This window comes from Thermobia domestica, chromosome 10 (assembly GCF_964235325.1).
Source record: "Thermobia domestica chromosome 10, izTheDome1.hap1.1, whole genome shotgun sequence".
Taxonomy (NCBI): Eukaryota; Metazoa; Arthropoda; class Insecta; order Zygentoma; family Lepismatidae; genus Thermobia; species Thermobia domestica.
Window position 1 is genome coordinate 262710981 of NC_137463.1, and position 13018 is coordinate 262723998.

The following is a 13018-nucleotide window of genomic DNA, read 5'->3' on the forward strand; positions in this document are numbered from 1 at the left end:
GTGAAGTTGTAGGTGCGAAGCTCCAGGGGTTTAGGAGATACAGCTACCAGAACATCACATGGAAGTACAGAATAGTCTTCATACAGTTGGAGGTAAAAGCTCTGTAAGACCTCTTGTAACGACAAAAGGTGAATAACAAATACATGGGTACATATTAGGACTAGGGGAAAGTCATATAGTAAGGGTATACCTGACGGCGGCCATCTTGGAATCCACCATTTTGAATTAAGGTTAAGTTTTTAAAATAGAAATAGAGTCATGTGATACATGATTTAAGGCGCAAATTTAATCAGAAGAACAATGGTGATGTTAATTTTGATTTACGCGCAATTGGTAAAAAGTTACAGGGAAATTAAATATTGTTGCAGCATATGTATTAGTCCTTTACCCAACATTGTAAATTTTGTGTTAATGAAAATAATTAAATAAAAAGCAGGTGGATAAATATTAGGTCTATGGTAAGAGTTACCTTGATGATGGCCATGTTCAAATCCGCCATTTTGAATCACACAAAAGTTTTAAACTAAACGCATAACATTGACACCTTATTAATAGGAAATTTTACCATAAATCCAATGGTATAACCATTTTTGCTTTATCATTAACCAGCATTTGTTATCGCATAAACAAGTCGCTAGTTTAAGGGAAAATGACCGAAGTGGAATAGAGTCATAATTGAACTTGGGTCTTTCTTCCAGAAAAGTCCTCAATTAGTACAATCAATATGTAGTTCAGAAAGAGTGCATGACTTGCACAAATGCTCTGCTCACAGTGAGCAGATTCTGACAAAGGCAATCGAGTTACACTTGACCCATTTGTCGTTAACAATTCCGTCAAAGCAGTAGTCGTAAGGAGCGATCGATCCATTTAATTTTGTGCTGGTTAATGATATAGCAAAAATGGTTATAGCGTTGAAGTTACGGTAAAATTTGCTATTAATAAGGTGTCACTGTTATGCGTTTTGTTTAAAAATTTTGTCTGATTCAAAATGGCGGATTTGAACATGGCCGCCATCAAGGCAACTCTTACCATATACCTAATATTTATCCACCTGCTTTTTATTTAATTATTATCATTAACACAAAAGTTACAAGGTGGGGTAAAGGACTAATACATATGCTGCAATAATATTTAATTTCCCTGTAACTTTTTACCAATTGCGCGTAAATCAAAATTAACATCACCATTGTTCTTCTGATTAAATTTGCGCCTTAAATCATGTATCACATGACCCTATTCCTATTTTAAAAACTTAACCTTAATTCAAAATGGCGGATTCCAAGATGGCCGCCGTCAGGTATACCTTTACTATATGACTTTCCCCTAGCCCTAATATGTACCCATGTATTTATTATTCACTTTTTGTCGTTACAAGAGGTCTTACAGAGCTTTTACCTCGAACTGTATAAAGACTATTCTGTACTTCCATGTGATGTTCTGGTAGCTGTATCTCCTAAACCCCTGGAGCTTCGCACCTTCAACTTCACTGAAATACTGGCCACATTTAGTACTACTTTCTCATATGTGTCTCAGTCAGCAACTCGATTCACCCAAACGTAAGGTTTACTTGTAAGTATTTTGAATGATGGTATCCGTCAGTTGAGTTGAAAAGATAATTTCGCTCTTTGATGTTTCTTTTGCTGACGTTGTGCTGATAGCAATGAAGTTTTGTTTTGTTGGGTTTAATTATAGCAATTGTGTGTGTGTAGGTGTGGGAGTGTGTGTGTGTGTCTCTTGCCCCCCTTGGAAAATATCCTGCGGGCGCCCATGGTAACGCCTATTTGCAGTTCGAAACTAAAGATAAGTTTAATATATATTATTATTAATAGTATTATACTTGTTTCTATAATTATCACGTGATTAACGAATATACTATATATATATATTTGTAATATACAATAATTGTAGAAACGAAACTCGATAGTTTTGTTATCTGAGGTTGGAAACTCTGCTTCTATCGTTTACAGTTAGTTGTTATTATGGTTTGGTCAGGGGCTCATCGCATGTACGCAATTGAATTTTTTTTTTTTCAATAGTAAACAGTTCTTTATGACAATGTAAAGATTTTTTTTTTTTTTTTTTTTTTTTTTTAAGAAAAGTTTGATATTCCAAATAAAGAAAATATTCGTGATCGGAAGATTAGCTCGCAGTGGGTCGAGAGTTTTCGAACATCGGGTTCAGCGTCTAGCTGGCGGACCTAAAAGCGATTTTACGTCTAACTCTTATAAATTTTAGTGCCTATTTTTAGGCACTAGGGTAGTGTCTTCATTATTCGATTAAAAAAGTACCAATAAAGCGACTTAATTTATTTTTCAAGCCTGGAGGCATTGAGGAACACTTTACGTATGGTTTTACGCTTTTCTACCTCGAGACATAGGGTGTGATGACGACATAACAAAAAAAATATATATATATATATATATATCTTTATGCCTATTTTTATTTTTTGGTGGGCTTACTTTTACACCTAGAAGATCAAAATTTTGCACACATATTCAGTGCACCGTTTAATATTTTTCAGATTTTGTTCAGATCTTTGAGTTAAAACAGGGGGACCAGAGGGCTAAAAAGGCAAGAAAAGGGATATTTTTAAACAAAAATCCCTTTTTTTTGCGATTTTCCCGCTTCAGATACATGGTGGAGTCATGTGAACGGAACCGTTCTAAAGTATGTTCTATTCCGAAAAGAATGTTGTAAGAAACATGACTCTAGGTTAAATAGGGATGTCTCAGGAATTTTTTATATTTCATCCGAGTCTTTTGGAGTAATATGGAGCATTATGGGGCTCATTGATAAATATTTTGTCCTGCCTTTAGTATTCAAGATAGAAGCTAGAAATTTTGAACACACATTTAGTACAACCGTTACTAATTTCTAGTTGATTTTGAGATCTGTACGTTAACACAAGGGGGTTCAGAGGGGCTCAATTTTTAAACAAAGAATCAGAAAAATCCCGATTTCTCCCAAACTTTCCCGCCTCAGGGATATGATAGGGAAATGTAAATGGTATCGTCAGTGCCGGATTTCCCAATAGGCCCGGTAGGCCCGGGCCTATGGGCGCAAGCTCCCAGGGGGCGCACGGCCGAGAGAAAAAAAATAAAAAAATATCTAGAAATAAAAATAAATAGCCATAACTTAACATATTTTTTGAATTGATTTTAAAAATCAGGCTAATAAAGCATTCTTTATTAGTTTTTTTTATTTATTTGACCAAATGGCTAAATTGAAAAAAAAAAAAAAAACAAAGTTATTCACCAATCTTTTGTTAATACATTAACGGTATTTTGTTAAGCCCAGAACCAAGTAAATTCCTCAAAAAACTTGCAATGATAAAATTGCATCGTGGAGTGGTGTTTAAGCAATTAACATATAGGCCTGATATAATAAAGGTTTTTAGGAAAATAACTTTAACCAGACTAGGGGGCGGAACAAATTATTGGGCCTAGGGGCGCCAAAATGCTAAATCCGGCCGTGGGTATCGTTTAAAAGGTTGTTCTATTTTGAAGAGAATGAGGTACGAACCATGACCGTAGGATAAATAGGGATGATGTTGTAGCTGCGTGACTGAATTCTATAATTTATCAAAAGAGAAAGCCAACATCTATAAAGACTAAGAGTATTCAGGCTGCGAGACAGTTTATTTTGCAGTTCCCTAAACATTCTGCAAGGAAACATTCTGCAGCCGATGCTCTTCCTAGGGAGAGGATAACAAGAAATTTTCCATAAATATCTACAGGAACCACAAACTGTTTCTAATAGCATTTTATATTTCTAAATAAACAATTTTCTACCTGAAACACTTTTTCTTCTATTGCCCTTTAAAATGTGCGGGATTTTATTGGGCCACCCTTTATAATAAATATCCTGTAAGTTTCATGTGGTAGTAAGCAGAGGTAAAAGTGGATATGGAAAGGTAGGGGATGGTAGGTAGGGGCATGATGTCACGCCGTCCCCCTGCCTATCTGTGCCCATTGTAATTTAGGAACTGAGCGGACGCTCTACGCATTTTTAGAGGTGGGGGACAGCGTCCCCCGCGTTCCCCCACACTTTTACCCTGTTAGTAAGTTATTTGCTTGATCGATTGCTTTCCTTCTATAGATAGTTTTGATATACTTCAAGCAACTGTAGTTCAATAAATATATATACTTCAACGGTTACCTATTGCTCGTGGAAACGTGAACTGTTACACTCAAAAAATATCTCGTTATGTGCAAAAATACAGCTAAATTAAGGAAATAAGATGAATATCAATATAATTTAATGCTTTCATCCTTGTTATTACGTAATCATATTCTGGACATTTCAGCGATATCTTTTTTAATGCTCTCTCCTGATTATTCTAGTGGATTTGTTTGTTACTAGCTGATAGAATGGGTAATTATCGTAAGTTTGGAAAGCGTCATTTAAAATGGTGATTGCTGCCGTGTTAAGCTTGTACCTGTGATCATCATTCGCTCTTATCAAGTAGTAACCACGCTGGACAACAATTGCTTTAATCAAACTTTAATTCGGAATTGTGTCTATTCTTTCTTGTTTATTAGTTGCGATTCTCCTTTCAAACGCTTGGATTACAATTTGTGTACTGTGTACTGGGAAAATAGGTCAATTCGTACTATAAATTGACGTATCTATTTGATAAAGTCACACATAATGAAAAATAATGACCTGATGATGTTTGACGGTGGTCAAGTACAATGTAGCTGTGATTGTATATTCATTAAAATCTACTTAATTCCTTTAATGACTTTACTAGTAACATATGCTGATGTGCTAATTACAAATTTAACTGTAAATCTTATTTTTGCTTTGGAGTGATGATATCAGAGAAAAAAAATCGAATTGAAGGTTTCGACGGATGTACACGTTTCAGGGCACCTAGTAGTAATGGCCTTACTTTGCCTAACTTTTTGGCCCCTGGGTCCCTGCCTCAGGACCCATGGTCCCTGGCCGGGGTCAATGACCTAGGGGTACCTAGGACCACCCCCCTAAAATTTGGCAGGGGTACATAGGACCACCCCCCAGGACCCATGGTCCCTGGCCCGTGTCAATGACCTAGGGGTACTTAGGACCACCCCTCTAGATTTTGGCAGGGGTACATAGGACCACCCCTTAAATTTTGGAAATTGCCAAATCTAAAAATTTGGTGTGGTAGCCTAGGACCATAGTATGTACCTCTATCAGTATTGGGTGTCTATGTCGTTCCCTTTCATGAGTAAAAAATTGCCAAAAAAATTCAAATTTCGGGTTTTTTTTTGACCTAATTTATCCCCTTTGATGAGGTATTATTACCCTATATGGTTATATGGGCGTATACAGGGATTCATTACCTTTCATAAGACATGGGTATATTAATGCACCCCTTGAAATTTTTGGGAGGAGTACTTTGGCCCACCCCTTCAATTTTGGAAATTGCCCAATTTAAACATTGGGTATTATAGTACAGGACCCTAATATGTATTATGATAAATTTGGGTGGTCCACCTCGTTTCCTTCTAGGGGTACAAAATTGCCAAAATATAAACGTAAGCAATACGTAGTACCACGTGTTTGGTTTTTGGTCGATTTTATCCCCTTTGATGAGGTTATTATCCTATATATATAGTTATATGGTCATGTATAGGGGTCCATTACCTTTCATAAGATATGGGTATATTTGTGCACCCCGGGAGGGGTACTTTTGGCCCACCCCTTCAATGGTTTTTGGTCGATTTTATCCCCTTTGATGAGGTTATTATCCTATATATATAGTTATTTAGTCATGTATAGGGGTCCATTACCTGGGTATATTTGTGCACCCCGGGAGGGATACTTTTGGCCCACCCCTTAAATTTTGGAAATTGCTCATTTTATATATTTGGTATTATAGTACGGGACCCTAACATGTATTATAATAAATTTGGGTGGTCCACTTCGTTCCCTTTTAGGGGTACAAAATTGCCAAATTTTAGTACAACCACGTGTTTGGTTTTTGGTTATTTTATTCCCTTGGATGAGGTCCTATTACCTTATATGGGTGTATACAGGTGTTTATTTTCCTATTGTAAGACGTAGGTACATTTGTGCACCCCGGCAGGGATGCCTTGGCCCACCCCTTAAATTTTTTGGAAATTGCCCAATTTAAACATTTGGTATAATAGTATAGAACCCTAATATAGATCACTATAAATTTTTCGGTGGTCTATCTCGTTCCCCTTTTAGGGGTATAAAACTGCCAAAATATAAACGTAAGCATTACGTTGTACCACGTGTTTGGTTTTTTTGACCTAATTCATTTCCTTGGATGAGATCCTATTACCTTATATGGTTATATGGCCATGTATAGGAGTCCATTCCCTATTATGAAACATAAGTACATATGTGCACCCCCGGGAATGGTACCTTGGCCCGCCCCCCTTAAGTTTTAGAAATTGCCAAATTTAAACATTTGGTATCATAGTACTGGACCCTAATATATATTACTACAAAATTTGGGTGGTCCACCTCGTTCCCTTTTAGGGTGCATTTTGTTCCGCTTTAGGAGTGAACCTTGCAATCGTCCCGAGTTTGATTCTTGGAAATGTTGAATTTAACGTCCCCGCGAAAACGGTGATAGGACGAAACATGAACTTACTTGACTGAGGATTGAAGCAGTGACCTCATACAGTAGAGACAAGCGCTGAGCCATCGTACACGTGTGTTGATTACTATGCAATAGTCCCGAGTTTGATTCTTGGTGCTAGTTTCAGGAAATGTTAACGTCCCACTTGAAACGATGATGAGAAATGAGAAAACATCATAAACTTACTTGCTTGCGGATTGAAGCAGAGAACTCACACATCAGAAAAAAAAAAACGCTGAGCCACCGTACTCCATTCAGTGCGAGCAGTTTTGCGTATGAAAAGAACATGAACAGATTATGTTACATTACTACACATTTCTGCTTGTTGTTACGCATAGAAGCTTGTTATTGTGAAATTGCAGAATCTGCTTTTACTACATCAGCATTTTTTCTCAGCTGACGGACTTTTAAAGCTCAACTTTACATTTATGTCAAAGACAGTTTCGTAACATATCGATGAATGTTACATTTTTTCAATCAAGTTTAAGGAAAATGAATCACATTTTAGATGTGGTAATTTGAATGTCGTAAGAAACAAACGAGTCAACGGTATGATGTCATGATCAAAAAATTGCGATACTAGATGTCGTAACGATTGATGTGTAAGGAGAAAAAACGTGAATAATGTCACAACCAATCAGATTGCTTCTTACATCACGTTTCGGCTCATGATGAAAGCTGTGTTTTCATTGGTTCTCCGTGATGTCATTGATTCATTTTCCTCGTTTCTGATTGGCTGATAGTGTTGTCACTTTATAGTTGAACACGTTTCAGACCTAAATAAAATTCTTAATTTCATTTTTGAAGTTCTACTTCCACGAAGATCTTGAATGAACGTAGGTGTACCTCTTGTGTCAGCGTGACTTTACTCCGTTCCTTGAATTTGAGGTAAGTATCAACCGCGTTTTCTTAATATCAATGGAGTGCTTTTGCATGAGGATAACATTGTTATCACTGTTTTTATTTTAACATGAATTATTTAGCAAATGGAAGAATAACCCTCACTTACTTGACCGGGGATCCCGCACATTAGAAGTAGGCGCGAGAAAATTGTTGATTTTGGTTTAGCGTCCCTTCAGTAGTGGGGTGCTAGGAATACAGCTTAATGTTGAATTTGAGCGCATACTGGGTGTTGAACCCGTGCCAGAGGAACGTAACGCTAACCACTTAGCTCAGTTTCTGAAAGTAAACAAAGAAACTACGCACGAATTTGTTCCCTACAACGTGAGACGTGGACCTACAGTTTAATGTGGGATCTGATCTCCCGCCGAGAAACGAATTCGAGTCTTTCTTGTCTTAGCTCGAAAAAAAAAAAAGCAAGCGCATGAGATTTTGTTTTCGTTTCATGTTCGTCATACGTTTTAAAGTTCAGTGTCAGAGGAAAAATGCTTACTACTACAATGATTCTTTCAGCACAGTTAGAAAAACAATTTCATTCATTCTTTTTTATCACTACAGAAACTTAGGTCATTTACATGTTGATGTTGGTCCGGGTTTGATTTCCAGTATGACGACAATAAAAATTTTTAACAGTAAAACTATTTGAGATATGATCATTCTTTTAGGATTGATCGTGTAGTCATTTTGATAATGTAGTGATCTCTGAATTCAATTTTAATTCGTGCTTTTTTTTTCTCTTTTCGTTTTAGATATTTGTTTTTCTTTGCCTATTCCTTTTTTGCTTACCTTACCTTTTTTCCCTATTTGAATATGGCTACTTCTGGCTTTACTGTCTTGCGAGAATTCAATAGACATTATCGGCGTTTTAATCTTGAAGGACGAATGCTGGAAATTCAAATTAATGCTCCGACCAGTGGCACCGATATTGTGGAGTGGGTTCAGGCCTCCTTTCAACAGATGTTGGATTACTTATTGGAAAACGTCGACGAATTATCGATGGTTGGATTGTCGATTTTATCCCACGATGAGAAGAACAAACCGTTTTATCTATCTTTCCGGCATGCAAGTAATTTGACACTGGAGACTTTATGGGCATCCTTTGATCGCATCCTTCAAAGTAACGATAGTTTTCTCATGAACGAACCGTTCATTGTCCATTTTCATCATGTGGATGTGCCCCGTGGATTTGGATTGGTGCGTCGAGGTCTTTTATCAAACGACGAATTATTAAAGTGCAAGAAAGGCATTCTACGAGTAAAAAACACCGACAAGAAATGTTTAGCGTATGCAATTGTGATTGCTATTGGCCTAAAGAAATATAAGGATACGAACAAGAAACTGTACAGACAATATCACAACCAGAGCAAGTGTGTTGTTATTCCAGCCGTACATGAACTTTTGTCCAGATCATCAGTGAATTTAGACCATGGGGGATCTGTGGAAGAATTACGACAATTGCAACGCTACTTGACAAATTATAAACTTACCGTATACACTAGCTTTTCCGGAGAAGATATTCTGTATGAAGGGCCTGGTGGCGAAGACAAGATTCCAATCAATTTAATGTGCATCAATTCACATTATGACATCATCACGTCATTAACGGCCGTTTTCTCTACCAACTATTATTGTGCTGCATGCCACAAAAAATATGATCATCTTAATAGACACGTCAAGAACTGTTCGGCCATGTGCGAGAAATGTTTGCAGAAACCGCCATGCAGTAAGACCAATACGGAGAAGCAGTGCCCAGAGTGCAATCGTGAATTTTATGGTGAAACATGTTATACAAATCATCTAACTGTACCATATCATAAAGGCCAGCCAATATGCAAGATGGTGAAACAGTGTGCCAAATGTCTACGCATTTATTCGTTTGTCCATACAGGGGAAAGAAAACATGATTGTACAGATTATTTTTGTAATGTGTGCCATAAACACGTTACGTCTACCCACCAATGCTACATGAAGCCTGATACGACTCAATTAAAACCTGGAGTTCCATCAGTGTTACATGCCAAGAAAGCTATGATTGTCTTCTATGATATCGAAGCCACACAGGATACTTTCTTCGATGAAGACACGTTCATTCATAAGCCCAATTTACTGGTGGCCCAACAAGTATGTTACAACTGTGTTCAAGATGAGGATATACATCATCCGTGTGAAGTTTGTGGACAGCGAGAACATATTTTTCAAGATGATCCGATCAATGCCTTTCTTGCGTATTTACGTCAACCACGACCCAACATCAAACTTATTGTATCTTTGGCACATAACTGTAAGGGATATGATGGTCATTTTATTCTTAAATCTTTAGTGGAAGAACATGAATTGAAACCTACTTTGATCTTGAACGGAGCAAAAATTTTAAGCATGAAAGTGAATCACTTATCGTTTATTGACTCCTTAAATTTCATGCCAATGGCTTTAAGTAAATTATCCAAGGCATTTCATTTACCAGCGACCAAAGGATATTTTCCACACTTTTTTAATACTGCTGCAAATCAAACGTATGTGGGAAAATTACCGGACATCCATTATTATGGTGCAGATGAAATGAAAGTGGATGAACGAGAGAAATTCATGACATGGTACAACGAACACCAGAACGATACGTTTATTTTCCAAGAAGAATTGGTAAACTATTGTGTCCAGGACGTCAACGTACTTCGATTGGCTTGTATATCTTTCATGACCACTTTTGAACAAGAAACTCACGTCAATCCTTTCCTGGAGGCTATCACTTTGGCGAGTGCGTGCAATTTAGTATTTCGACGAAATTTCTTAAAACCTAATACTATTAGCATTCTCCCTGCACGTGGATATCGTCACAGAAACAATCAGTCACGGATTGCTTTGCAGTGGCTTGCCTACATGGAGGAAAAAGAGGGTCATTCAATTCTACATGCGGCCAAAGGCAAAGAAGTTTATGTTGCTGGTTTTCATCTGGACGGTTACTACAAAGATCCTGACACTAAAGAGGAACACGTGTATGAATTTGAAGGTTGCAGATTCCACGGCTGTCCTCTATGTGTCCCTACAGGCCGTGATCAGCCCATTTATGAGAACTCCGAAGAAACAATGAACTATCGCTACGAGAGAACACAGCGTAAAATGAAATTATTACGATCCATGGGATATAAAATACATGAAATGTGGGAATGTGAATTTCGTCAAGTGTTAAAATCCAATCCAGCATTGGCCTCTTCTTTAAGCACACATCCTTATATTAATAAGACACCATTAAATCCAAGAGACAGCTTCTATGGTGGCCGTGTTAATGCCATTAAATTGTATCACGTCGCAAATGAAAATGAAGGCGAAGAAATAAAATTCTTGGATATCGTCTCCCTGTATCCTTATGTGAATAAATGTGGACGGTATCCAATAGGGCATCCACGAATATATCTACAGGGAGATCCAGAAATGCCCGACATCCAAGATGTCAACGGATTAGTCAAGTTGAAGATTTTGCCTAGCAAAAATGTGTTTCATCCAGTGCTGCCATTTCGTTCAAATAAGAAGTTGTTGTTTCCACTTTGTGCTGCCTGTGCCACAGCATTAAATCAAGATTCTGAATGTACACATTCGGACAGTGAACGAAGTCTAACAGGAACATGGGTGTCCTATGAAATTCAAAAAGCCATTGAACTTGGGTATCAAGTCATTGAAATTTACGAAATTTGGGATTACGACATCACCGTATATGATCCAGAAACCAAGACTGGCGGATTATTCAGCGAATACATTAATACATTTTTGAAATCTAAGCTGGAAGCTTCTGGTTGGCCTGCCAATTGCGTCACCGAAGAAGAAAAGCAGCAGTATATCCAAGTGGTACAACAACGGGAAGGCATAACTTTAGATGCAGCAAATATAATGACAAATTCAGCACGTCGTAGTCTTGCAAAACTCTGTTTGAATGCCTTCTGGGGACGACTCGCTATAAGAGACAATTTCAGCCAAACGACCATCATTAACGACCCCAAAGAACTGTATCAAAAATTAACTGCTCCAGACATAAAAGTCAACCAAATTTTACCTGTTAACGATTCGATGTTATACCTTTATTGGCAGTATGAAGATGATGTTCCAGTACAAAATCACAATGCTAATGTTGTCCTTGGAGCATTTACAACGTGTCAAGCTCGTCTGGAACTCTACAAATATTTAGAACTTCTGCAAGAAAGAGTATTATATTTCGATACAGATTCAGTGATATTCACGCAGCGACCATCACAGCCCACAATAGAACCAGAAGTATTTCTTGGTTCAATGTCAAATGAACTTGAATCAATTGGACCAAAAGCATACATTAAAAAATTCGTGTCTGGTGGCCCAAAACAGTACGCCTTGGAAATCTACAACCCCGACACGAAATCAACCAGTTATGTATGCAAAATTCGTGGATTCACACTCAATTATACTGCAAGTCAAAAGCTAAATTTTAACAGTCTGGAGCAAATGATCATAAATCAATCGAATGAAAAAATCTCCATTAGCACGCCGCACAAAATTTACAGAACCCACGATCATCATCTTGTCACAAAACCTGAAGAAAAGAAGTACAGTTTCAACTATAAAAAACGCCGATTAATACCAGACACATACGAGACATTGCCCTATGGGTATAAAAAAGCCAGAACAGAATAACAGCCATATTTTCCCCTAATCCCACCAACATCACCTCCCAAAGACGGGGCAAAGAATCAACGCATCCCAAAGACGGGGCAAAGAATCAACGCAACACGGGACATGCTTCAACAAGGCCACAGCGAAGACAAAAACTCAGATGACATCACCTTGCAGAAACCCGTGGAGAAAAAAAAAAAGGAATTCAGGTACGTCACATTTGCGTTTCTTTTCTCACCTCACTCTCTCTTGATCAGTTAGTTCGATGTTAATAATCTGTTTTTCTTCTTTCACAGGAAACAAAATAAATATTACCATGTATATTCATATGTTTTATTTTCTCTTTACAGAATTTGTACCCGTCACGGACACGTCTTCCTTTGAAGAAAAAAGAAATTCTGTATTCTATTTCACATGCTAAAAATAAATGTACAAAAACATGATTCTGTGTTTTTTATTTCACATCCTAAAATCAAATTCTTTTTGCTGTACTGCGATTTCAATTTCTTTTTCTGAATCAGTTTACCGGTAAAATAAATCAATGTTTTACGAAAAAAAAAACAAATTAAATTTTTGTTTCAGAAAATTTTTAGTGTACGAAAAAAAAACTGATTCAGAAAATTTTTGTGTACGAAAAAAAAATGTTTTCAGAAAAATTTTTTGTGTACGAAAACAAAATTCTGTTTCAGAAAATTTTTTTGTGTGTACAAAACAAAAACTGTTTCAGAAAATTTTTATGTACAAACAAAATTCTGTTTCAGAAAAAAATTTTTATGTACAAACAAAATTCTGTTTCAGAAAAATTTTTTGTGTGCAAAACAAAATTCTGTTTTCGTCACGAAACTGCTCCGACTAAATGAATCGATTCATTCTGATAGTGTTGGC

General features: G+C 37.0%; 2 protein-coding genes across 2 annotated transcripts in view; both read left to right on the plus strand.

Annotated features, from left to right (window-relative positions):
• LOC145661923 (pyrokinin-1 receptor-like) overlaps positions 1-13018 on the plus strand; it is a 108282-nt gene that overhangs the window by 23029 nt on the left and 72235 nt on the right. The gene's annotated exons all lie outside the window — the stretch shown is intronic.
• Positions 9928-12572, plus strand: LOC145663183 (uncharacterized). The gene is made up of 2 exons (XM_081729516.1): positions 9928-12342; positions 12484-12572. The coding sequence occupies exon 1, from the start codon at positions 10058-10060 to the stop codon at positions 12152-12154; it is 2097 nt and encodes a 698-aa protein (XP_081585642.1). The 5' UTR covers positions 9928-10057; the 3' UTR covers positions 12155-12342; positions 12484-12572.

Coding starts and splice junctions, on each gene's coding strand:
- LOC145663183 (XM_081729516.1), top strand. CDS start 10,058: ATGAAAGTGGATGAACGAGAGAAATTCATGACATGGTACAACGAACAC.